At 44.1% G+C, this 26,625-nt stretch overlaps 1 protein-coding gene across 1 annotated transcript in view; it reads right to left on the bottom strand.

The window, feature by feature from the left end:
- The window catches only part of LOC139266614 (vesicular inhibitory amino acid transporter), a 34,387-nt gene extending 14,641 nt beyond the window's left edge, over positions 1 to 19,746 (bottom strand). The window contains exons 1-2 of the mRNA XM_070884208.1: positions 19,545 to 19,746; positions 5,303 to 5,583 (exon numbers count right to left, since the gene is read on the bottom strand). Coding sequence (XP_070740309.1) covers positions 5,303 to 5,583; positions 19,545 to 19,746 — 483 coding nt within the window. The remainder of the gene's footprint in view (positions 1 to 5,302; positions 5,584 to 19,544) is intronic.
- Between the last annotated feature and the right edge of the window lie 6,879 nt (positions 19,747 to 26,625).

Here is a 26,625-nt window from a genome sequence, read left to right as displayed (position 1 = left end):
GTCCCTGCACCTATCCCTGGCTGAACAGCCTCTTCCCTCTCGGTCACTGCTCTTAACTACACCCGAAAGGCTTCCCCCCCTCTCTCCCACTCTCTGCTGCTGCTGTCCAGCCATCTGCTGCACTGATTTACTTACCTGTGCTGACTTTCTTAACTCACCAAAAGGTTTTTCCACAGAGGCCACATACGCCATCCTAAGAAGAATTGGAGTAAATCGGAGCTGGCCAAGCTTGCTTAAATGTCCAGAATTGGCGCAGGTGGCAAGTTATGCCCCCTATGACATAAAAAAAAAATGAACCGAAAAAAATCATAACTAACTGAGTTACCCTGGCGCACATTGAATGAGAAAACTTATATTTTTTAACTTAGGCCAGAAAAAGCGCTGTGCGTCAAAAAAATGGCGCAAATCATTGGGGAAATTGAGCTCCATATGTGGTTGAGTAGGCTGCCAATCTCTGCCACATTTAAAGATTTAAAGTAAGTGGTAGGAGGTTTAGAGGGGATCTGAGGAGAATCTTTTTCACCCAGAGGGTGGTAGGTTCTGCAACTCATTGCCTGAAAGTGTGTTGGAGGCAGAAACTCACTTAGCATTTAAAAAGTACTTGAATGTGCACCTGAAGTGCCATAACCTACAAGGCTACAGACCAAAAGCTGGAAAGTGGGATTAGGCTGGATAGCTCTTGTTTGGTATGGACCCAATGGGTCGAACGGCCTGCTTCTGTGCTGTAAATTTCTATGATTCTATGATACTGACACAAGGAAATGTTATTTGAGGTTTTTTACTTATTAATTGATGTTTGCTTTAATTGCAGTTTTGAGCATTTAAACTAATGGTTCTACATAAATGTGCTCAAAATAGAATGCTATTATGCATGATCAATTTTCCCTTTTTTTGACTGGGAGAAGTTGAGACTTTAGAAATTTTATTCAATTCCAACCAACCATTTATAGTTAATGGTCTGGAAATTGCTGCCAATATAAAACATTGTGCTGAAGGCAGTTGATGGAAGGGGACACGGTGTCAGGAGTATGGTACAGCACTCACAACCCCAACAAAATTGCTGCAAAGTAAAAATCAAATAAGAATACTTTTACACTCAAATTATTCGATAGGCTAATTAAGAGGCCAGATTGATTTGTTCTCAATTTCCAGGTTTCTGGCCATGATAGGAGTTGTAATCATGGCCCCTGTTACACCAGAATTGACCCAGAGGAACAGTCAGTGCAGAAAAGAGCCATCTGTGAAATTAAATGACATATATGGAGCCCTGTTGCTCTGCCAAACAATGGACCTCCCATTTCAGGCATAGTTACCTGGCTAATGACAGTAAAGATGTGCTTAAGGAGGCTTAAGTTTAGCAATGTGATGGTCACAACGTTGAGCTTTCATTAAATCTTCCAGCCAACTTATAACGCCAGTACAGGTTTGCCAATGCCTATTAAAGTTCGTGTAGTCTTGAATTTTTAAACACCAGACTCATTTCAGGCTACAGTGGGCACATCTGCTGCGTTAGCCGGTTTCTTGCTCACAAATGTATCAAGGAGGTACATCATTCTCAATCTGTCTGCAACCTTGACACAGTTGGCCACACCATCCTCCTCCAATGCCTCTCCTATATCGTTCAGCTAGGTAGGACTCCCCACACCTGGTTCCATTCCTATCTATCGAATCGTAGCCAGAGAATCACCTGCAATGGCTTGTCTTTCCACTCCTGCACCGTTACCTCTGAAGTCCCCTAAGGATCTATTCCTTGGCTCTCTCCTATTGCTCATTTACACGCTGCCCCTCAGCGACATCATCCGAAAACACATCAGGCTCCACATGTATGATGACAACAACCAGCTCTACCTACCATCACTTCTCTTGGCTCCACCACTGCCTCTGATTTGTCAAGCTGTTTGTCCGACATCCAGTATTAGATGAGCAGAGATTTCCTCCAACTAAATATTAGGAAGACCGAAGCCATTGTCTTCAGTCCCCGCCACAAACTCTGTTTCCTAGCCACTGACTCCATCCCATTCCTTTGCCACTGCCTGAAGCTGAACGAGATCCTTTTGCAACCTTGGCGTCCTATTGGACCCTGAAATGAACTTCTGACCCCATATCTGCTCCATCACCAAGTCCTCCTGCCACCACACCATAACATCTCCCATCTCCGCCACTGTCTCAGCACATCTGCTGCTGAAACCCTTATCCATGTCTTTGTTACCTCTAAACTCGACTATTCCAATGCTCTCCTTGCCGGCATCCCACCCAACACCCTCCATAAACTTGAGCTGATCCAAAGCTCTGCTGGCTCTGCTTGCACCAAGTCCCATCCACCCATCACCCCTGTGCTCGCTCAATTTTCTCAATTTAAAAATTCTCATCCTCATTTACAAATCCCTCAATTGCCTCACCCTTCCCTATCTCTGTAACCTCCTACAGCCCTACAACTCTCAAAATTTCTGTGCTCCTCCACTTCTGGCCTCTTGCGCATCTTCGATTTTCATTGATCCACTATAGACGGCCTTGCCTTCAGCTGCCTAGGGCCTAATCTCCGGAATTTCCTACCTAAACCTCGCTGCCACTTTAGCTCTCCTCCTTTAAGGCACTTCTTAAAACCTACCTTTTTGACCAAGCTTATGGTCACCTGTCCTAATATGCATCACGGTGTCAAATTGTGTTTGATAACACTTCTGTGAAGCACCTTGAGACATTTTACTATGTTAAAGGCACTATATAAATGCAAGTTGTTGTTGTTGAGGTCACAAATTCAGCAGGACCAGTGACTTCATCACTTTTGCCACTGATCAATGGCAGTAACATGAGAGAGCAACGCAATTCTGCAGAGTTGCTGGCTTTCCCATAATCCAGAGTCATCAACTACATTTATATTGCTAATTAGTCCCCTGCACAAAGCTGCATTCTTTATCTGTGTCCTCTGAGTTAGAAAGTTATGGGTTCAAGCCCCACTCCAGAGATTTGAGCAAATAGTCTAGGCTGAGATGTCAATGCAGTACTGAAGGAGTGCTGCACTGTCAGAGGTGCCGCCTTTCGGATGTTAAACTGAGGTCCCATCTGTCTTCTCAGTTGGATGCAAAATATCCCATTACACTATTCGAAGAAGTGCCAAGGAATTCTACCAGTGACCTGGCCTTTATTTAACCCTTCAGTATTACCCTTCGACATGCCGGGTCCTCTGCTGAATATTTGGCAGTGCCACCTTACCAAATGTGTGTGTACCCCAGAAGCAATGTATTCCTAGTAAAAATAAACATCAAAATAAATAAAATATAGTGTACCTTGCAATAAAGTGGAAATCGGGAAAGAGCCTGAAAAGAACAAACTGTGTTGTTCCACATACAGTAGTGACAGTCGCCAGATGGAGCTTTCACATTTTTCTACCAGATTGCTCACAGCAATGCTCGGGAGATTTCTAGCCTGGGAGTTTGATATTATACAATATCAGGGCTGAGAAAGTGAGCCATCCACATCTGATATTGTGATGGCTGACTGGTGTTGGCTTCCTCCTCTTTATACCTGGTACATCAGGCACCTTTGGGGTAGGGGAACTGTATATATGTCTTCCTTTTCACCCTGAGTTCATCCAGAATGGTTTGTAGTTCCTGAATAATCAAGATGGTTTTTCACATCCCAAAACACTTCACAGCTAATGAAGTGCTCTTGATGTGTAATCATGTTGTAATGTAGGGAAACATGGCAGTTAATTTACACATGGTAAGATCCCACAAACAGCAATGAGATAAATGACCAGGTAATCTGTTTTAGTGCTGCTCGCTTCTCATAGGAAGGCCATTCACACACTCATGTCTATTCTACGATTCAATTAGATTGAATGACTCATCTGTACCTCAGCTCCACTCATCTGCCTTTCTTGCATACTCCTTGATGGCATTACCCAATACAAATCTATCGATCTCAGTCGTGAAAATTTAAATTGGCCCAGTATCAACAGCTTATTGGGAAGCAAGATCTAGATTTCCACAACCCTTTGAATGAAAAAGTGCTTCTTGATTTCGCTCCTCAATTTTTAAATTATGCCCTCTTGTTCTGGATTCGCCCACCATTTTAAAAACCTCAATTAGAACACCTCTCATCCTGCTAAACTCAAGGGAATACAAGCTACATTTATGCAACCTCTCCTCAGAATTTAACCCTTTAAGCCCTGGTATCATTCTGGTGAATCTATGCTCTACTCTGCCATCAACTGGCTCGAACACCAGCGGCAGGTCGGGGCCATAAAAGGAGCAGCGAGCAATGGCCATCAGCAGCGTGGAGGCATACTACTCCAGGGAGCAGCCCGAACTGCGATGGCAGCGAAGAGTGACGTCATCAAGGTGCAGGTTGGTAATTGGAGCGTGGGCAGATACAGCAGGAGCGGCGAGGTCAGGGCGAAGGAGCAGCAAGAGACTGTGGAGGGATGTGATCAGGGCCCAGGAGAGGCATGAGTTCGGGGCCAGGGGCCCAGGGGCAGCACTAGGTCCGTGCAGCAGAGCAGGTCTCCAGTTGTCTTGGGTAATCCTTGCCACTGGACCAAGACCTAGTTCTGTCAAGCCCGTGTGGTGGCTGGTGTGCAACGGCCACCACACGTTAAAAAAAAATCCACACACAGGCATCTTCCACCCTTAAGGATGTAGTTCAGAACTTAGAATTTTAGGTCCTTCATTGAAATACCTGTGAACTTATCCTTTTTGGGCGTGGAAGCAAGTCATCCTCGTTTAGAGGGACTGCCTATGATGATGTATCACAGCAGGTCCGTCCGAGATATCACGGAAGAATATGAAGACTGTACAAGAGCAGCCTGGTTCCATCCAAACCTCGCCCTTCATTCTCTTATATCGGATTGTTGGCGATTACTGTTTTTCTTATTAATTGCACTTATCCTTAGTTGCTGGACTGTAGAATTGTTGAATCTACGGGGTTAAATGTAGCAAATGAGTGCAAACTACAAACATAGATACAAACATGAGGCTTTCTATTTCACCTTCAGATAACGCGTGTGCTTCAGCTCCCTCTCGGTCCCAACTATTGCGTTTTACTAGTTTATTACTTACCTTAAGGATAACTTTTAATTTGTCCATTGACCTCCAACACTAGAGCCAAATCTCTGTGACAATCTTGATAATTCTCCAATCTGCATTGTCATCAGATTTTCTTTTCGAACAATTTTCTGTAACATGTTATTTGACTTTTGATCTTTAAATTAAATTGGTCGGTATTTTCAAGATGTGTTTGTTGAGAAACGCGATGGTATACTCATGTTTAACAATTATATATTAGTAGTCAGAGCGGAACTTGCCTGGATGGCGTTGGTAACATTCCAGCCAGCTTCCCATGTGGTGATGTGGGGACCAGCATGTAGTCGGTCAGTTTCCAAACGCTGTGCCCGGTTCTCAACTTCACCCGAGGGCACCTCTTCCACCACTCTCCCCTGAAGGATTTCGGTATGATCCGTATTCAGTTCCTCCCGCTTTGCAAAGCTTAAGTTTTCTTCGTCTACTTGAAATCCATATCGGCGCTTTTTGAGCAAGTTAATTATCACGTCTTGGAAGTTGATCATAATCTTGGAGGTGGAAGATACTTTTTTAAGGAGAGGTAACGAAATACTGGTCCGAGCAGAACCTTCAAAGACGTTTAATGGTCACCTCGCTCAAAAAGCAGTACAAATAAACAAAGGAAGATAAACCTGTCCTTAACTTTTATAGTTAGATAAATTGTAAAATAAAACAGATTCTGCCCAATTTAGTCCTCAATTTCTAGAACTACCAAGAAAATTAAGCTCTCGTGAAGAAAAAACTGAACAATCTACTTCCAGACTTCTCAAAAATTTGTGAATCATACACAATCAGTGAGGCTCACAGCCCTGAAATAGAAATTTGAAATTATAATTTTTTGCATATCCCTAACAGCAGCTGAAATATTTTCACACCATGGTATTGGAGCACCAGGAGCTTAATATATGAATTTATGAATCCATCCTCCATCAATCATCTGTGTCAAACCAAGTGAGCACTAGCTGGAGCCAGACCTTTCTGCCATATAACAGCATTGTTTAAAAAAATGTGGCAATGAACACCTTAATTACATTATTCCTTCCCCTGTTTGAATTGTGTAACGATTCCATGATCTTTCTAGCTTCTTGATGTTTCCTTTCAAATCATTCTATTTCTAAGCCATTCTATGAATTAATTTTCCAACGGCGAGCAGTTATTAGAACTACTTGTGTTGTGATAAATTCTTCACCCTAACTTTGTAATAAAATTACTAGGACTTAGTGCACATGTTTACAAATCAAGTGAACGATTGTACTTTTCAAAATGACTCATCAAATATTACATAGCACAGTGCCAATGACTAGAAATAATATCGCCCATCTCCGCCCCTGCTTCAGCCCATCTGCTCCTGAAAGAAATCCTAATCCATGCCTTTGTTACCTCCAGCCGCGACTATTCCAATGCTCTCCTGGCTGACCTCCCATCTTCCAACCTCTGTAAACGTCAGCTACTCCAAGACTCTGCTGCCTGTATCCTAACTCGCATCAAGTTCCATTCACCCATCAATCCTGTGCTCGCTGTCCTACATTGGCTCCAATGTTCCCATTAAGCTGCAATCTGCAGGTCCTACGAAGGCCTCTCACCAGATTTTACTGGGAAGAAACCACGCATGCATGGAGATTTGAATGAGCCACGCACCCAGTTAAAGGGACCGTGCACTAAAACAAATTGAAAGAGATCATAGAATCATAGAAGTTTACATTCTTGGTTTGGCAATCAGTAATTAGTGGGGTGCCACAGGGATCAGTGCTAGGACCCCAACTATTTACAATCTATATTAATGACTTGGAAGAAGGGACCGAGTGTAACATAGCAAAGTTTGCTGACGATACAAAGATGGGAGGAAAAGCAATGTGTGAGGAGGACACAAAAAATCTGCAAAAGGACAGATAGGCTAAGTGAATGGGCAAAGATTTGGCAGATGGAGTATAATGTTGGAAAGTGTGAGGTTATACACTTTGGCAGAAAAAAAATCAAAGAGCAAATTATTATTTAAATGGAGAAAAATTGCAAAGTGCTGCAGTACAGCGGGACATGGGGATCCTGGTGTATGAAACACAAAAGGTCAGTATGCAGGTACAGCAAGTGATCAGGAAGGCCAATGGAATATTGGCCTTTATTGCAAAGGGGATGGAGTATAAAAGCAAGGAAGTCTTGCTACAGTTATACAAGATAATGGTGAGGCTACGCCTGGAATACTGCGTGCAGTTTTGGTTTCCATATTTAACAAAGGATATACTTGCTTTGGAGGTAGTTCAGAGAAGATTCACTAGGTTGATTCCGGAGATGGGGGGTTGACTTATGAGGAAAGGTTGAGTAGGTTGGGCCTCTACTCATTGGAATTCAGAAGAATCGTATAAGATTATGAGGGGTCTTGACAAGGTGGAAGCAGAGAGGATGTTTCCACTGATAGGGGAGACTAGAATTAGGGGGTATGATCTTAGAATAAGGGGCCGCCCATTTAAAACTGAGATGAGGAGGAATTTCTTCTCTCAGAGCATTGTAATTCGCTGCCTCAGAGTGCAATGGAAGCTGGGACATTGAATGGATTTAAGACAGAGATAGACAGTTTCTTAACTGATAAGGGAATAAGAGGTTATGGGGAACGGGCAGGGAATTGGACCTGAGTCCATGACCGGATCAGCCATGATCGTATTAAATGGTGGAGCAGGCTCGAGGGGCCGTATGGCCTACTCCTATTTCTTATGTTCTTATATATTTATAGCACAGAAGGAGGCCATTTCGGCCCATCGTGTCCGTGTCAGCCAACTAATCCCACTTTCCAGCTCTAGGTCCGTAGCCCTGCAGGTTATGGCACTTCAAGTGCACATCCAAGTACTTGTTAAATGTGGTGATGGTTTCTGCCTCTACCAGCCTTTCAGGCAATGAGTTCCAGACCTCCACAACCCTCTGCATGAAGAAATTTCCCCTCAAATCCCCTCTAAACCTTCTACCAATTACTTTACATGTATGCTCCCTGGTTGTGGACCCCTCTGCGAAGGGAAATAGGCCCTTTCTATCCACTATATCTAGGCCCCTCATTTTATACACCTCAGTGAGGTCTCCCCTCAGCCTCCTCTGTTCCAAGGAAAACAAATCTTCTCTTAGCTAAGATTCTCCACTCCCAGCAACATTCTCGTAAATCTCCTCTGTGCAATCTAGTGCAATCACGTCCTTCCTGTAATGCGGTATCCAGAACTGCACCAGTACTCCAGCTGTGGCCTAACCAGTGTTTTATACAGTTCAAGCATAACCCCGCCATCTCTTATATTCTATGTCTCAGCTAATAAAGGCAAGCATTCCATATGTCTTCTTAACCACCTTATCTACCTGGCCTGCTACTTTCAGGGATCTGTGGGCATGCACTCCAAGGTCCCTTTGTTCCTCTATACTTCTCAGTGTCCGACCATTTAATGTGTCTTCCCTTGCCTTGTTAGCCCTCCCCAAATGCATTACCTCACACTTCTCCAGATTAAATTCCATTTGCCACTGTTCTGCCCACCTGACCAGTTGATTGATATCTTCCTGCAGTCCGCAACTTTCTTCTTCATTATCAACCACACAGCCGATTTTCGTATTATCTGCAAACTTCTTAATCATACCCCTTATATTCAAGTATAGATCATTGATGTATACCGCAAAAAGCAAGGGATCTAGTACTGAGCCCTGCGGAACCCCACTGGAAACATCCTTCCAGTCACAAAAACACCCAATTTGTTCATTGGTTCATTGGGATCATTGGTTTACAGTAACGCCTCAGTTTTAAAATACACATTCTCATGTTCAAATCCCTCCATGGACTAGCCCTTCCCTATCTTTGTAACCTTCTCCAGCCCTTCAACCCTTTGAAATCTATGCATTCCTCCAATTCTGGCCTCTTGTGCATATCCGATTTCCTTTACGCCAAAATTGGCAGTCATGCCTTCAGCTGCCTAGGCCCTAATCTCTGGAATTTCCTCCCTAAACCTCTTCGCCTCTCTACCTCTCTCGCACGCTCCTAAACACCTACCTCTTTGACAAAGCTTTTAGTCACCTGTCCTAATGGCCCGGATTCTAATACTCTCAGAGTGTGCCATCATACCACCTTTGAAATCCACCGCAAGTTCAGGATTTCCGCATGCGCTTGTGCATACGCTAAATCCCGAACTTGCGGTCTGCCAAAATATGCGTTGACAGGCCACCTGCTCCACTACTAAAAACCTAATTGCCGGCGCAGAGTTGGGCTATTTTCCCACCAACTGCCCAGCAATTACATATGGAAATATTATGGTTGGTAGAAATAGCCTGTTTCCAGAGCATAAGGGGATACCCGAAATGAAAGAAATGCTTTAAAAAAAAATGACATTCAGGAACATTAAAAGCTTTAATGAAAAGCAATCTTAGTGTATGTTAAAGCTGCAGGTTTTAAAAAAAATAACATTTAATTTTCCTAACTTTCTGCACAGTGCACAGTATTTGTTTAGAAGTGGGAATTATGTGTAATGTATTGGATTCCCATGATAAGAGCTATATCTGTATGTATTTTAAAGGCTGTAATAATGAAATAATGTAATAATTTAAATGACTGAATGACAATCCATTTTCTGATTGGAAGACCAGGCTCACGTGATCCCAGGTACGCTTCTGCACAGGGATCTGTGGGCCTTACACTGCCCTCCAGCATGCAGCATCAGACAGCAAGGAGGGCCACCATCAGCTGGTTGCGTATTCTTTTCGCAGGTTGGCGGCGTACTGTGGAGGTACACTGCCAACCACAATTTTTGGTGCAATATCTCCTTATTTGGTTTGGTGTCAAATTACTATGTTAAAGGTGCTATATAAATACAAGTTGTTATTGTTTTTAGGAGGTACAAAATAGGATTTGGTATTTTCACAAACATACATTTGCAACAAGACTAGTTTGGAAAACTAACTCTCAACAGTGATCAAGTGATTAAACAGAGATGACGTACAAATAAAATTTCTTCACAAATAACATTGTTCATTAAACTTGAAAAAATTTGAACCAGAGATGCTGTTTTGGAACAGTGCATTTTTTGCCAGAGGGCATTTATAAGGAAAGAGAAAATTCTATCTGAGGAATATTGGGCTCAATTTTCCCCAGTTACTTGCGCCCTTTTTTTGGCGCGCGCCACTTTTTTTGGCCTAAATTAAAATATCCAAGTTTCCCCAAAGATTGTGTGCCAGTGTAACTCAGTTAGTTACGATTTTTTTAGGTTTGTTTTTTTTACCTCATTGGGGTCGGAACCTGCCACCCACGCCAATTCTGGCCATTTAAGCAAGTTTGGCCAGCTCCGATTTACTCCCATTTTTCTTGGGACGGTGTATGTGACCGGTGGAAAAACCTTCTGGGCAGTTAAGAAAATCGACGCAAGGAAGAAAATCAGCACAGCAGATGCAGTTCCACAGCCCAGACAGCAGCAGCAGAGAGAGAGAGAGAGAGAGAGAGTGGGAGAGGAGAGAGGAGAGAGGGGCGAGGCCTTTCGGCCAGGGTAAGAGGAGCGGCAACTGGCACCGGCAGGGGAGGGAAGCCTTTCGGCCAGAATTAGAGGAGTGGTAACCGGTACCAGGAGGAGGGAGGCCCTTCGGCCAGGACTAGTAGCGGGTACTGGCACCGGCATCGGGAAGTCCTTCGGCCAGGGCTTACCAGCAGGGGAGGGAGGCCTTTCAGCCAGGGTTAGGAGCAGCACCGGGCACTGGGAGGGTGTGGGGGAGGGGTGGATAGACTTTTGGCATAAACACTAATAATTTAATGCTGGTAAGTTGCTGCAATGTGTAAGGTGCTTATGTAGGCTGCTGTGAGCTGGCCAGAATGTGTTATATGTTTCACTTTCCAGCCTCAGCCCGCAGTGTGTCCCTTGTTACCCTGGCAACCTGATCTTTTTGCTGCAGATCTTAGGCTCTACCCCAAAGCTAAACAACAGGCTAGGCGGTGCCAAAATCAACAATTCAAATGGGAAAGCTGGATTTCTTTTTTTGCCGTAGCTGGACCCCAAAAAAACAGGTGTAACTCTTCAAGTGCGCCAAAAAACAACTTTGGGGAAAATTGAGCCCAATAAAAATGACATAACACAGCTACTGTATGTATTTGAAGGACTTTCTCAATTCCAAAATATTTATTCACTTTTCCATGTGAAAAACAGTATGGAATCATTATATTATTGCTTTATATAGATTATTCAGTTTCCTCTTTCGATTAATCATAACCCTGAAAGAGGGATGTCATTTTTGCTAATTTATCTCTAATGGTAAGGCTCAGCTTGAAGCACAAGCCATGAACTTTCAATTGAGTCATACTATGTTGTACAGACACCAACATAGACAAAGATGAGATGTATTTATTATACAGTAATAATAATACTCCAAATATTACCTTGCATCAGATGTAAAGCAATAGTTATGATCACAGAATTGGGGTAGCAAGTTTTTTTTTTCTATGCATGGAAACCAGACCAAAGCAGGGTAAATTAATAGGTTTGATCTAATAGCCATTACGGAGGTGTGGTTGCAAAGTGACCACCGTTAGGAACTAAATATTCCAGGATGCATAACTTTTAGAAGAGATAGACAAAATGGAAAAGGAGGACAGGTAGCCCTGAGAATAAAGAATGGGATAAAGACATAGAGAGAATGGATCTTAGCTCTGAAAATCAAGAAGTAGAATCAGTTTAGGTGCAGCTAAGAAACAGCAAGGGGCAGAAAACATTGGTGGGAGTTGTGTAGAGGCCCCCAAACAATAGCTGGAATGTAGGGCACGGTATAAGTCAGGAAATTAGAGGTGCATTTATCAAGGTAATATGGTAATCAAGGGGGACTTTAATCTACAAATAGACTGGGCAAACCAAACTTGCAGTATTAGTGTGGAGGACAAATTAATGAAATATATGCAAGATAGTTTTCTCGATCAGTATGTTAAGGAACCAACGAGAGAACAGGTTATTTTAGATCTAGTATTGTGCAATGAGAAATGGTTAATTAATAACCTTGTAGCAAAGGGGCCCTTAGGTAAGAGTGATCATAATATAATATAATTTTACATTAAGTTTTAAAGTGATTTAATTAAATCCGAAACTAGGGTCTTAAATCTAAACAAAGCAAATTACATAGTTATAAAGGGCAAGTTTGCTAAGGTAGATTGGGAAACTACATTAAAAGGTATGATGGTAGACAAGCAATGGCTAGCACTTAAAGAATTAATACATCATTTACAACAAATATACATTCCTTTAAGGCACAAAAACCCCACAGGAAAAGTGGTCCAACTGTGGCCAGCAAGATAAGTTAAAGATAGTATTAGATTAAAGGAAGAGGCATATAATGTTGCCAAAAAGAGCAGTAAGCCTGAGGATTGGGATGATTTTACAAGTTAGCAAAGGAGGACCAAGTCATTGATTAAGAAAAGGAAAATATAATATAAGAGTAAACTAACAAGAGACATAAAAACAGACTGTAAAAGCTTCTATATGTATGTAAAAAGAAAAAGATTAGCAAAAATAAATGTGGGTCCCTTACAGGCTGAGACAGGAGAAATTATAATGGGGAATAAGGAAATGGCAAAGAAATTAAACAAATATTTTATGTCTGTCTTCATGGAAGGAGATTCAAAAAAATTCCCAGAAATAGTGGAGAACTATGGGTCTAGTGAGAATGAGGAATGTAAAGAAATTAATATTCATAAAAATATAGTACTGGAGAAATTAATGGGATTGAAAGTCAATAAATCCCCTGAACCTGATGGCCCACACCCTAGGGTTTTGAAAGAGGTGGCTATAGGGATAGTGGATGCATTGGTTGTCATCTTCCAAAATTCCATAGATTCTAGAACAGTTCCCATGGATTGGAAGGTAGCAAATGTAACCCCGCTATTTAAGAAAGGTGGGTGAGAGAAAATGGGGAACTATAGACCAGTTAGCTTGACATCAATAGTAGGAAATATGCTAGAATCTATGTGCGTGGTAACAGGGCACTTAGAAAATAATAATATGATATGGCAGAGTCAACACGGATTTATGAAAGGGAAATCATGATTAACAAATCTGTTGAGTTTTTTGAGGTTGTAATTGGCAATATAGATAAGGGGGAACCAGTGGGTGTGGTGTATTTGGATTTTTAGAAGATATTAAATAACTTGCCACACAAGAAGTTATTAAACAAAATTAGGGCTCATGGGATTGGGGGGTAATTATACTGACATGGATTAATGGACAGAAAACAGAGAGTAGGAATAAACGGGTCATTTTCAGGTTGGCAGGCTGTAACTAGTGGGGTACAGCAAGGATCGGTGCTTGAGCCTCAGCTATTCACAATCTACAGATCAATGATTTGAATAATGGGACCAAATATAATATATCCAAGTTTGCTGATGATACAAAGCTGGGTGGGAATGTAAGTTGTGAGGAGGATGCAAAAAGGCTTCAAGGGGATATAGACAGGTTAAATGAGTGGGCAAGAACATGACAAATGGAATGGAATGTAGAGAAATATGAAATTATCCACTTTGGTAGGAAAAATAGAAAAGCAGAGTAGTTTTTAAATGGTGAGAGATTGGAAAATGTTGCTGTTCAAAGGGACCTGGGTGTCCTTGTACACGAATTACCGAAAGTTATCATGCAGGTACAGCAAGCAATTAAGAAAGCGAATGGTATGCTGGCCTTTATTACAAGAGGGTTTGATTATAACAGTAAAGACATATATTGCAATTTTATAGGGCACTGATGAGACCACACCTGGAGTATTGTGTACAGTTTTGGTCTCCTTACCTAAGGAAGAATATACTTGCCATAGAGGGAGTGCAACAAAGGTTCACCAGACTGATTCCTGGGATGGGGGATTGTCCTATGAGGAGAGATTGAATAGATTAGGCTGATATTCTCCAGAATTTAGATGAATGAGAGGTGATCTCATTGAAACATACAAAATTCTTACAGAGCTTGACAGGGTAAATGCAGGGCGGATGGGGAGTCTCAAACCCGGGGTCACAGTCTCAGAATAAGGGGTCGGCCATTTAGGACTGAGATGAGGAGAAATTGTTTCACTCAGAGGGTGTGAATCTTTGAAATTCTCTATCCAGAGGGCTGTGGAGGCTCGGTTATTGAGTATATTCAAGACAGAGTTCTCTAGATTTTTGGATGTTAAGGGAATCAAGGGATATGGGGATAGTGCAGGAATGTGGAGTTGAGGTAGGTCAGCCATGATCTTATCGAATGGTGGAGCTGCCTTGATGGGCCGAATGGCCTACTCCGGCTCCTATTTATTATGTTCTTATGCTGTCATTTACAACAGCTGACTTTTGCTTCACTTGACTTATGCTAAGCTTGTAGAAAAGAGGGGTAGACTGCCTGAATGACTTTCAAACAAGAAAACTATTGAGTTTACAGGCTGCCAAAACTCTGCTGCCTGTATCTTAACTCTCACCAAGTCCTGTTCACCCATCACCCCTGTGCTGGCTAACCTACATTGGCTCTTGGTCTGGCAATGCCTCAATTTTTAAAGTCTCATCCAAATTTTCAAATCCCTCCATGGCCTTACCCCTCCCTATGTAAGATTTCCAAATCACTTGCATTAAATTGACAGCAAGATCAATTCTTTTAAAATAATTTGGAATAAGTTTATGAAACACACACACATGCAAATAGCCTATCGATCATAACAGCAATCTATTAGTATCCTACGGACTCTACTTAATTACAACAGATACAATGATGTTACAATAAAAAAGGTATAAAAAGGTATACTTTACTTCCCTCTGGCAAAGCACACGGCCTGCTCCTTTGTCTGTAGAGGAAGGTTCTGCTTTTTTCCATGTGCTTAAGAAAAGAGAGACAGAGCAATCTTTGGCTTGGGTTTTTATACTTCTTAAGGCCATAGTTTCTCAGAAAGCCTCAGGATTGGTTCCGGGGCCATTCCCGATTGGCTTCTCCTCATACATGTGTCTGTCTGGAGGGCCGGTGCCATTTCTTGATTAGGTCAATGGCTTTCCAATTAACATCTTTTCTAGTTTGGTGAGTTTCAAAGCCATGCTGACATGAACTTGGGGAAATCATTCATTTTGTTTCTTTCAACACTGCAGCCTTTCCGTATAATCTAAACTTTTAAAATTTATATCTATAAAATATATATAATATATATATAATATGTAATATATATACACAGAATCAATTTTATCATTACTAAACACTTTTATTCCTACAGACTCCCCACCTTGAGGGGGAAATATCCTTATTGACTCCTCGTTTGGTTTATCTCCTCAGGGATCACATACCATAAACATTGAGAGGGTTCTGATAGCTCTGCTGTTTATGTTTCTGTAAGGTGGATAACCGCTGTATAATGGGTTTTAAACTTAGAGAGAGAGGGAGAGAAAAGTGGATGGCCTGACTCGGTCCGCACCTCGTAAGGTGTATGCCACACTTAGAGGATTTACTATTGTACAATAAAATCTCCAGTGGAGACCCTCCCCTTCCCATATCTTCAGTGCACCATTGCTTCTCGAAGCACATTGATGATGTTCGTAAGTCATGCTGCAGCTCCCCCTTCTCCATCTTCCCTCTGCTTCTGTCGTGGCCAGTGTCGTCCCGACAATGGACTTTCAGAAGGCTTTCGACAAGGTCCCACACAAGAGATTAATGTGCAAAGTTAAAGCACATGGGATTGGGGGTAGTGTGCTGACGTGGATTGAGAACTGGTTGGTAGACAGGAAGCAAAGAGTAGGAGTAAATGGGTACTTTTCAGAATGGCAGGCAGTGACTAGTGGGGTACCGCAAGGTTCTGTGCTGGGGCCCCAGCTGTTTACATTATACATTAATGATTTAGACGAGGGGATTAAATGTAGTATCTCCAAATTTGCAGATGACACTAAGTTGGGTGGCAATGTGAGCTGCGAGGAGGATGCTATGAGGCTGCAGAGTGACTTGGATAGGTTAGGTGAGTGGGCAAATGCATGGCAGGTGAAGTATAATGTGGATAAATGTGAGGTTATCCACTTTGGTGGTAAAAACAGAGAGACAGACTATTATCTGAATGGTGACAGATTAGGAAAAGGGGAGGTGCAAAGAGACCTGGGTGTCATGGTACATCAGTCAGTGAAGGTTGGCATGCAGGTACAGCAGGCGGTTAAGAAAGCAAATGGCATGTTGGCCTTCATAGCAAGGGGATTTGAGTACAGGGGCAGGGAAGTGTTACTACAGTTGTACAGGGCCTTGGTGAGGCCACACCTGGAGTATTGTGTATAGTTTTGGTCTCCTAACATGAGGAAGGACATTCTTGCTATTGAGGGAGTGCAGCGAAGGTTCACCAGACTGATTCCTGGGATGGCGGGACTGACATATCAAGAAAGACTGGATCAACTGGGCTTGTATTCAGTGGAGTTCAGAAGAATGAGAGGGGATCTCATAGAAACATTTAAAATTCTGATGGGTTTAGACAGGTTAGATGCAGGAAGAATGTTCCCAATGTTGGGGAAGTCCAGAACCAGGGGTCACAGTCTAAGGATAAGGGGTAAGCCATTTCTGACCGAGATGAGGAGAAACTTCTTCACCCAGAGAGTGGTGAACCTGTGGAATTCTCTACCACAGAAAGTTGTTGAGGCCAATTCACTAAATATATTCAAAAAGAAGTTAGATGTAGTCCTTACTACTAGGGGGATCAAGGGGTATGGCGAGAAAGCAGGAATGGGGTACTGAAGTTGCATGTTTAGTCATGAACTCATTGAATGGCGGTGCAGGCTCGAAGGGCCGAATGGCCTCTCCTGCACCTATTTTCTATGTTTCTATGTCTATGTTTCTATCATAAGGATCCATATCATGGTCTGTGGGAAACAAGATCAGTGCAGTATTTACTCTTTGGCAGTTTTTAAACTGATTAATGTGAAACCATTTCTTGTACCATTAATGCCCTTTTCCCCCAGTAACTGAATCAAATAAACCACGGGGTTCGTATGCGGTCCCCACCACCTGGGTTCAAAGGCATGCTTCTTTTTCCTATAATTTGGAATCATTACTGTGTCTCCCACCTGATATTCAAAGGGACGTACTTTCTTATCAAAGTACCTTTTAATATGTCTTTTTGACTTCCCCAATTGGTGGCCACAAATCGATTCATCTGATCGGTGTGATCTATCACTTGTTCCAGCCACTTGAAACGACATGGTTTCATTGTCAGGGGAGTCATCCCTGTTAGTGTTACTTGGCCTGGCGTTCTCATGAGCCTCCCAGTCATGGCCTGATATGGGGAGACCCCTGTTGTTCTATGAGGTGTGGACCTCATTGCCATTAAGCACATTGACAGCATGTTAGCCCATTGAGTGGGGTAGTCTGCACACAATTGTTTAAACATAAACTTGAGGGTCCTGTTCCCCCTTTCGACCCCTCTGGTTGACTGGGAGTGGTGAGCAATATGTAATTTGTGTTTTATCCCCAACATTTTCTGCAGGTGGGTAAAAATTTTAGTGGTAAAGTGTGAACCTTGATCGTTGTCCACTTGTACTGATACTCCCCACCTACAGAACACATGATTTAATTGTGTTTTGGCTGCCATGATTGCGGTGTTGGAGCAGCAGGGGAATGCTTTGATCCATTTAGTGAATTGATCCACTACCACTAGGGCATGATGAAAAATGCCTTGTGGAAGTGGCCCAATGAAGTCTATCTGGAGGTGACTCCATGGCCCTTGAGGTGGGGGTGCGCTTTGAAGCAAGGCTTAGTTAGTGCATGCGGGAGGATTATGCTGCAGGCACGATAGGCATCGTGCCACATATTGGTTGATTGTTTCCCTCATGGAAGGCCACCAAGCTGTGGATGCTACCTTATAGAAGGTTACCAGCGCTGAATAGTGCCCTGCTATGGGTGGGAGTGAATGAGGGAGAGCAGTTCCTGACCCACCTCTGGTGGAAATCACACCACTAGGCAGGCGTTTGGCTTCTTTTGAACATCAGCAACTGTTCATCTGAGTCAGGGGCAGTGACTAGTATGGTATTGGGAGCCCAGGCTGTCTGTTGAGGAATGAGTCTGCCTTCCTAGTGCCAGGCGCTTACAACAGCATATGGCCAGTATTGCTGCAGCAGGGATTTAAAATCTAGGTGATCTGTTGGGGAGGCCTTGCTAACAGCATTGCAGGGCTCAACAATTATATCTTCTATTTCCCCATCCACCGCAGCATCCATGGCTGCTCTGTCTGCTCTGGAATTACCCTCACTATGTGGACCCCCTTTTCTATGGGCTGCTATCTTTCCTATGAAGCAAGGTTGGGATTGCTGTTTAAGGTATGGCCAGAGCAGGCGTAACCAGGGCCCTACCATCTATCGTGCGATAGTCATTTTTGTGGTATAGGGACAAGGAGTGTATGGTGTTTATAGCATAGGCAATATCGGACCAAATATTCATGGGTCTATCTGAGGTTTCCTTCACAGCAGGTAGAAGTGCGGCGATTTCTGCATATTGTGAAGACTGTCTGTTGCATCTTCGCTGGATGGTTCTTTCTGGCAATACCACAGTATACCCGGTGTGAGGGGATCCCTCAGTGTGATATGAGGACCCATCGATGTCGACATCTGGGGTACCCTGTATGGGCTCTTTCTGCACAGGATGGGTCTCAAAATTAATCAGGACATTCATATGGGTCCCCCTCATAGATCAGAAATTGTGGCAGCAATGTGGTGGTTTGGAAATGGTATCAATGTCTTTTTCCATAAATTCCAATGTCTGTTTGCTGAGGCATTGCAAGGAAACTAGCAAATCTCCAAGTTTCATCAGTAGTTTCAGAGGTGTGTGTCCACTGGGCAGGATTGTAGCCTGTAACCCAGTAACAAAGGTAAAGTGATGTACCGACCAGAAGACGGCCAGTAGGTGGCGCTCACATGCGGTATATGACTTTTGTGCCCCCTGCAGGATTCGAGACGCAAATGCAATTGGCTGCAGTGAGGATTGACCTCTAAATGAAAGGGCTGCGTGGGATTGGGAGCAATCAGACATGCGGCCTGTATCACTGCAGTTTTTAATTTAGCCACAGACTGGGTGTCAGCATCCGTTCATGCCGGGCGTATGTCATCACCCTGCAGTTTTATCAAATCATACAGGGGCTTTGCGCACTCTGCAAAGCCTGGAATAAAGTTCCTTTGGTACTCCACCAAACCCAAGAATGATCGTAGGGCTGTTTTGGAAGTGGGTAATGGCAGTCGCTGTATTACCTCTGTTGTGTTCCTAACGCAGATGAGACTGCACACAGGGAGGTTAAAGTAACAGTGACCTCAGTCTTTATTAAGACACTCTAGAGTGAGTAACAGGCCTTAGGGGCTGGCTTATATACAGTGCTCCCAAGGGATGCTGGGATCCCTTGGGACTTCAGGGGATGCGCTCCCTGGTGGCGGAACATGGGAGTGCATGCTTTACAGATACACAACAATCTCCACCTTGTGAGAGTCGGGGGATGATCCCTGTGGAGAAATGGACACTCCCAGAAAGGTGACCCGTTCTTTTACGAATTGAGCCTTACAGGGATTCACATTTAGTCCCGCCTGAGCCAACAATGTCAACAGTTCGTGCAACAGGGACAGATGCTCCTCCATGCTGTCGGTTGCCAGCACTAGGTAGTCTACGTACTGCAGTAAACAGATAGGGCTGGAAAAGTCTTTCAAAATTGCAGCATTCTTTTGTGGAAAATTGTCGGGGTCTTGTGAAACCCCTGAGGTAGGCATGTCCAGGTGTAGCTCTGGTCCTCAAATGTGAACACGAATTAGTACTGGTCTTCCCTTTTAACAGGGCTGCCCCAGAATTCCATTGGTGATGTCGAGGGTCGAGAAGTACTTGGAACCAGCAGGAATTTGAGATAATATGGTGGGAGTTTCTCTTACTACCGGTGAGCAGGCTGGTGTTACAGAATTTAACTTTCTGTAATCAATAGTCAGTCGCCAGTTGCTATCAGCCTTTTTAACCGGACATGTGGGTAAATTGGTTGTGAAAGTGCCTGTCCTAAGAACACCCTGCTCAACTGGGGATTTTATGGTGTCTCAGATGTAAGGGTGACTCTCCCTTGGGATGGGGTACTGTTTAGTGAATGAGTGGGAGGGTCCCTCAATAGTCTCTTCATCTGCCATTGTTCCAGTTATGCTTGCAGGTGACAAACACCGCTAGGTGTTCCCGAATTAGTTTTGCCCCAGCTTCATTTTCGCTTCCCAGAGGGTCATACTCAGATGGCTTTTTAATAGCAAAAACCGAGTGAACATCTGAAATTTCTGTCACTTTCGCATTCTCTCTCAATCCCATACAAGCACCGTCCCGATTGTAATCTATCACATACTGATCCAACACATCAGTCCCTACAATTCCCCTTCCGTCAGGGTTGGTCATCAGCATCGGTGCTGGGACTTTACAGGTGAGGCCTCCCAACTGAAGTTCAGTGACCTTCCCTGTATTGCGGTGGTTGTATCACCATTAAACCCTTTAAGAGTCATACAACCCTTGCTTGCCGCTGCATGGCATTCAGGGTATGGGATGTGGATGATGGTAATGGCTGAGCCAGTAACAATAAGCATAATCTGCTGCTGGCCCCCTTTTAAGACAACAAAGACTACTGTTCTCCCGCTATGTCGGAACCTCACTTACGACCAATCTTTGAGGGCCGAACCCCATCATAGGGTGAATCCTTGAAGGGGTCTATCTAACGAATGTGCATCAGCGATTGTGATGTAAATGATTTTGCATCCCCCCGGAAGTTGGGTTTGTATGAGCGTTATCAATTGGTCCAATCGTTGACCTATCCCAGAGGGCTTGCATTCGTCCCTCAGGAGGTAGCTATGCGTTGCACCATGGTCCGGTGCCTGTCTGGGTCTGGTGCAGTCTTTCGCCATGTGGTCTACCTTCTTACAATTAAAGCACTGTCCCTTAAAGGGGTAACACCTAGATCAATCCACCGGTGACACTGGTTTATTTGCGGTGGGTGGTGACTTCACCTTTAACTGGACTTTTACCACCTCCCGGGCTATTTTAGTGCTGGTCTATCTGTCCACTGATTGGTGGGCCACATGGCTATGCCCAGGGTTTCAGCTAAAGGGTGGAGTTGGGTCAGGAACATCGATTTAAATTGTTCCTGATTCTTTCCTGCTGCAGCATGTTTGGGTGTCTGGTTCTGCGTACGTTGATAGATATCGTACAGGTGATTACTGAAGACTCTAGGAGTCTCTTCTGGGCACTGCTGGGTCTGATTAAGCAGAGCCACTAAGTTCAAGTTTTGGATCCCTAAATGTTTTAGGATCTCGGTCATGAGTGCATCGGCCACTTTTTTTTAAATTTCAAAATATACTTTATTCATATAAAAATTTGCACAATACATTCAAAAGCAGTTCAGTACATTTGGATGTGGTCAGCAATTCCATACATTACATTTGGATGCTGACTGCAGTTCCGTTCAATACATTTCTTTACTTTACATTTCAAGGTATGATTCATACAATCCAGGATACATTGTGGTACGTTCATCAAGTTACATTACATGTGTCACCATATGGTGCACAGTGAGGGTACAGTTACATTTGTTTCCAACATGCATTACGCAACAGAACTTGCATTATACATGGCACTACATAGGTGTTTGCAGATCATGGTGCTCTATGTATACAAAAGGTTTACCATTGCAGGCCGATAATGCTGAAGGTTGAATTAAATGGATTCCCGGTGTCAATGGAGCTGGACAAGGGCGCGAGCCAGTCTATTATGAGCGAAAAGACTTTCGATAAATTGTGGTACAGCAAGGCCTCAAGGCCAGTCCTGACTCCCATTCGCACTAAACTGAGAACTTATACAAAGGAACTGATTCCCGTAAATCGGCAGTGCTGCTGTAAAGGTCTCCTACAATGGAGCGATGCACAAGTTACCACTCTGGGTGGTACCAGGCGATGGTCCCACACTGCTCTGCAGGAGCTGGCTGGGGAAGATATGCTGGAACTGGGACGACGTTCGAGCGCTCTCTCCCATCGACGACACTTCGTGTGCCCAGGTCCTAAACAAGTTCCCTTCGCTGTTTGAACCAGGCATCGGGAAGTTCCAAGGAGCAAAAGTACAAATTCAGCTAATTACGGGGGCGCGACCCATCCATCACAAGGCGAGAGCAGTACTGTACATGATGAGAGAGAGGGTGTAAATCGAGCTGGACAGGCTGCAACGAAAGCGCATCATTTCGCCAATCGAAATCAATGAATGGGCCAGTCCGATTGTTCCAGTCCTCAAGGGAGACAGCACCGTCAGAATCTGTGGTGATTACAAAGTAACTATCAATCATTTCTCCCTGCAGGATCAAGACCCACTACCAAAGGCAGACGACCTATTTGCGACGCTGGTAGGAGGAAAGACGTTCACGAAGCTGGACTTGACCTCGGACTACATGAAGCAGGAGCTGGAGGAATCATCGAAGGGCCTCACCTGCATCAACATGCACAGAGGTCTCTTCATTTACAACAGATGCCTGTTTGGGATTTGGTCAGCTGCGGCAATATTCCCGAGAAACATGGAAAGCTTACTGACGTCAGTCCCACACACCGTGGTCTTCCAGGACAACATCTTGGTTACAGGTCGCGACACCATCAAGCATCTGCAGAACCTGGAGGAGGTTCATAGTTGGCTCAATCATGTGGGGCTCAGGTTAAAACGTTCGAAGTGCATTTTTCTGGCACCTGAAGTGGAGTTCCTGGGGAGAAGAATTGCGGCAGATGGCATCAGGCCCACCGATTCGAAGATGGAGGCAATCGAGAATGCAACGAGGCCACAGAACATGATGGAGCTGCGGTCATTTCTAGGACTCCTGAACTACTTTGGTAACTTCTTACCGGGTCTCAGCACACCGTTAGAACCACTGAACCCTTTACTGCATAAAGGAGACGAATGGGTATGGGGTAAAAGCCAAGAAAATGCCTTTGTAAAAGCTAGAAAACTGTTCTGCTCAAACAAATTGCTTGTGTTGTATGGTCCATGTAAGTGTTTGGTACTAGCATGTGATGCGTCGTCATACGGTGTCGGGTGTGTATTGCAACAAGCTAATGAATCTGAGAAATTGCAACCAGTTGCTTATGCATCCAGAAGTCTGTCTAAGGCTGAGAGCCTACAGCATGATTGAAAAAGAAGCGTTAGTGTGTGTTTACGGGGTAAAGAAAATGCATATCTATTTGGGCTCAAATTTGAATTGGAAACCGACCATAAGCCACTGATATCCCCTTGCTTTCCGAAAAGAGGGATAAATACGAATGCATCGGCCCACATCCAGAGATAGGCACTCATGTTGTCCGCATACAACTATGTCATCGGCCACAAGCCAGGCACGGAAAACTGTGCCGATGCTCTCAGTAGGCTGCCATTGCCCACCACGGGGATGGAAATGGCACAGCCCGCAGATTTTGTTATGGTAATGGAAGCATTCGAGAGTGAGCAATCACCCGTTACCGCCCAACAGATTAGAACCTGGACGAGCCAGGACCCCTTACTGTCCTTAGTAAAAAAAACTCTGCTTCACAGGAGCTGGTCCAGTGTCCCATTAGAAATGCAGGAAGAAATAAAGCCGTACCAGCGGCGCAAAGATGAAATGTCTATACAGGCAGACTGCTTTCTGTGGGGCAATCGGGTAGTGGTACCAAAAAAGGGCAGGGACACTTTCATTAGTGATCACCACAGTACTCACCCAGGCATTGTAATGATGAAAGCGATAGCCAGATCCCATGTGTGGTGGCCTGGTATCGATGCGGACTTAAGAGTCCTGCGTGCACAAATGTAACACATGTTCACAGTTAAGCAATGCACCCAGGGAGGCGCCACTAAGTTTATGGTCTTGGCTCTCCAAACCATGGTTTAGGGTCCATGTTGACTATGCAGGCCCGTTCTTGGGAAAAATGTTTCTAGTGGTTGTAGATGCGTACTCCAAATGGATTGAATGTGAGATAATGTCGGCAAGCACGTCCGCTGCCACCACTGAAAGCCTGCGGGCCATTTTTGCCACGCACGGCCTGCCTGATGTTCTTGTGAGTGACAACGGGCCGTTTCACCAGTGCCGAGTTCAAAGAGTTCATGACCCACAATGGGATCAAACATGTCACATCTGCCCCGTTCAAACCAGCATCCAATGGTGAGGCAGAGAGAACAGTGCAAACAGTCAAACAGAGCTTGCAGAGGGTAACTGAAGGCTCACTGCAGCCTCACCTATTCTGAGTCCTGCTTAGTTACCGCACAAGACCCCACTCGCTCTCTGGAATTTCACCCGCTGAACTGCTCATGAAAAGGGCACTTAAGGCAAGGCTCTCGTTAGTCCACCTGGATCTTCACAGAGAGCAGGCGGCTTTAACAAAGTACATATCATGATACGTGGCTTGAGCAGTGGTGCAGCAGGGAGGGATTCAAATTCCTGGGGCATTGAAACACAGAAACATAGAAACATAGAAAATAGGTGCAGGAGTAGGCCATTCGGCCCTTCTAGCCTGCACCGCCATTCAATGAGTTCATGGCTGAACATTCAACTTCAGTACCCCATTCCTGCTTTCTCGCCATACCCCTTGATCCCCCTAGTAGTAAGGACCTCATCTAACTCCTTTTTGAATATATTTAGTGAATTGGCCTCAACAACTTTCTGTGGTAGAGAATTCCACAGGTTCACCACTCTCTGGGTGAAGAAGTTCCTCCGCATCTCAGTCCTAAATGGCTTACCCCTTATCCTTAGACTGTGACCTCTGGTTCTGGACTTCCCCAACATTGGGAACATTCTTCCTGCATCTAACCTGTCTAACCCCGTCAGAATTTTAAATGTTTCTATGAGGTCCCCTCTCATTCTTCTGAACTCCAGTGAATACAAGCCCAGTTGATCCAGTCTTTCTTGATAGGTCAGTCCCGCCATCCCGGGAATCAGTCTGGTGAACCTTCGCTGCACTCCCTCAATAGCAAGAATGTCCTTCCTCAGGTTAGGAGACCAAAACTGTACACAATACTCCAGGTGTGGCCTCACCAATGCCCTGTACAACTGTAGCAACACCTCCCTGCCCCTGTACTCAAATCCCCTTGCTATGAAGGCCAACATGCCATTTGCTTTCTTAACCGCCTGCTGCACCTGCATGCCAACCTTCAATGACTGATGTACCATGACACCCAGGTCTCTTTGCACCTCCCCTTTTCCTAATCTGTCACCATTCAGATAATAGTCTGTCTCTCTGTTTTTACCACCAAAGTGGATAACCTCACATTTATCCACATTATACTTCATCTGCCATGCATTTGCCCACTCACCTAACCTATCCAAGTCGCTCTGCAGCCTCACAGCATCCTCCTCGCAGCTCACACTGCCACCCAACTTAGTGGAACAGGTTCTGGGGGAGGTGGGACCAGTACAAACCGGACGGTCTGCACCTGGGCAGGACCGGAACCAATGTCCGAGGGGGAGTGTTTGCTAGTGCTGTTGGGGAGGAGTTAAACTAATATGGCAGGAGGATGGGAACCAATGCAGGGAGACAGAAGGAAACAAAAAGGAGACAAAAGCAAAAGACAGAAAGGAGATGAGTAAAAGTGGAGGGCAGAGAAACCCAAGGCAAAAAACAAAAAGGGCCACTGAATATAAAGGGGCTGCAGGAGGGGTCAAAACTAAAAATCATGGTTTAAAAACTAGGATTAAAACACTCTACCTAAATGCATACAGCATTCGAAATAAAGTAAATGAGTTGACGGCACAAATCATTACAAATGGGTATGATTTGGTGGCCATTACAGAAACATGGTTGCAGGGTGGCCAAGACTGGGAATTAAACATACAGGGGTATCTGACGATTCGGAAATATAGACAAGAAGGGAAAGGAGGTGGGGTAGCTCTGTTAATAAAGGATGATATCAGGGCAGTTGTGACAGACGATATTGACTCTAATGAACAAAATATTGAATCATTGAGGGTGGAGATTAGAGATAGTAAGGGGAAAAAGTCATTGGTAGGCGTAGTTTATAGGCCCCCAAATAATAACTTCATGGTGGGGCGGGCAATAATAAAGGGAATAATGGAGGCATGTGAAAAAGGAACGGCAGTAGTCATGGGGGATTTTAACCTATATATCGATTGGTTAACTGAAATCGCACGGGGTAGCCTGGAGGAGGAATTCATAGAATGCATACGGGATTGTTTCTTAGAACAGTATGTTACAGAACCTACAAGAGAGCAAGCTATCTTAGATCTGGTCCTGTGTAATGAGACAGGAAAAATAAACGATCTCCTCGTAAAAGATCCTCTCAGAATGAGTAATCACAGTATGGTTGAATTTGTAATACAGATTGAGGGTGAGGAAGTTGTGTCAGAAACGAGCATACTATGCTTAAACAAAGGGGACTACAGTGGGATGAGGGCAGAGTTGGCTAAAGTAGACTGGGAACACAGACTAAACGGTGGCACAATTGAGGAACAGTGGAGGACTTTTAAGGAGCTCTTTCATAGTGCTCAACAAAAATATATTCCAGTGAAAAAGAAAGGTGGTAAGAGAAGGGATAACCAGCCGTGGATAACCAAGGAAATAAAGGAGAGTATCAAATCAAAGACGAATGCGTATAAGGTGGCCAAGGTTAGTGGGAAA

This window comes from Pristiophorus japonicus, chromosome 7 (assembly GCF_044704955.1).
Source record: "Pristiophorus japonicus isolate sPriJap1 chromosome 7, sPriJap1.hap1, whole genome shotgun sequence".
In the NCBI taxonomy this organism is placed as follows: Eukaryota; Metazoa; Chordata; class Chondrichthyes; family Pristiophoridae; genus Pristiophorus; species Pristiophorus japonicus.
This window is presented reverse-complemented; position numbering and strand designations above follow the sequence as displayed.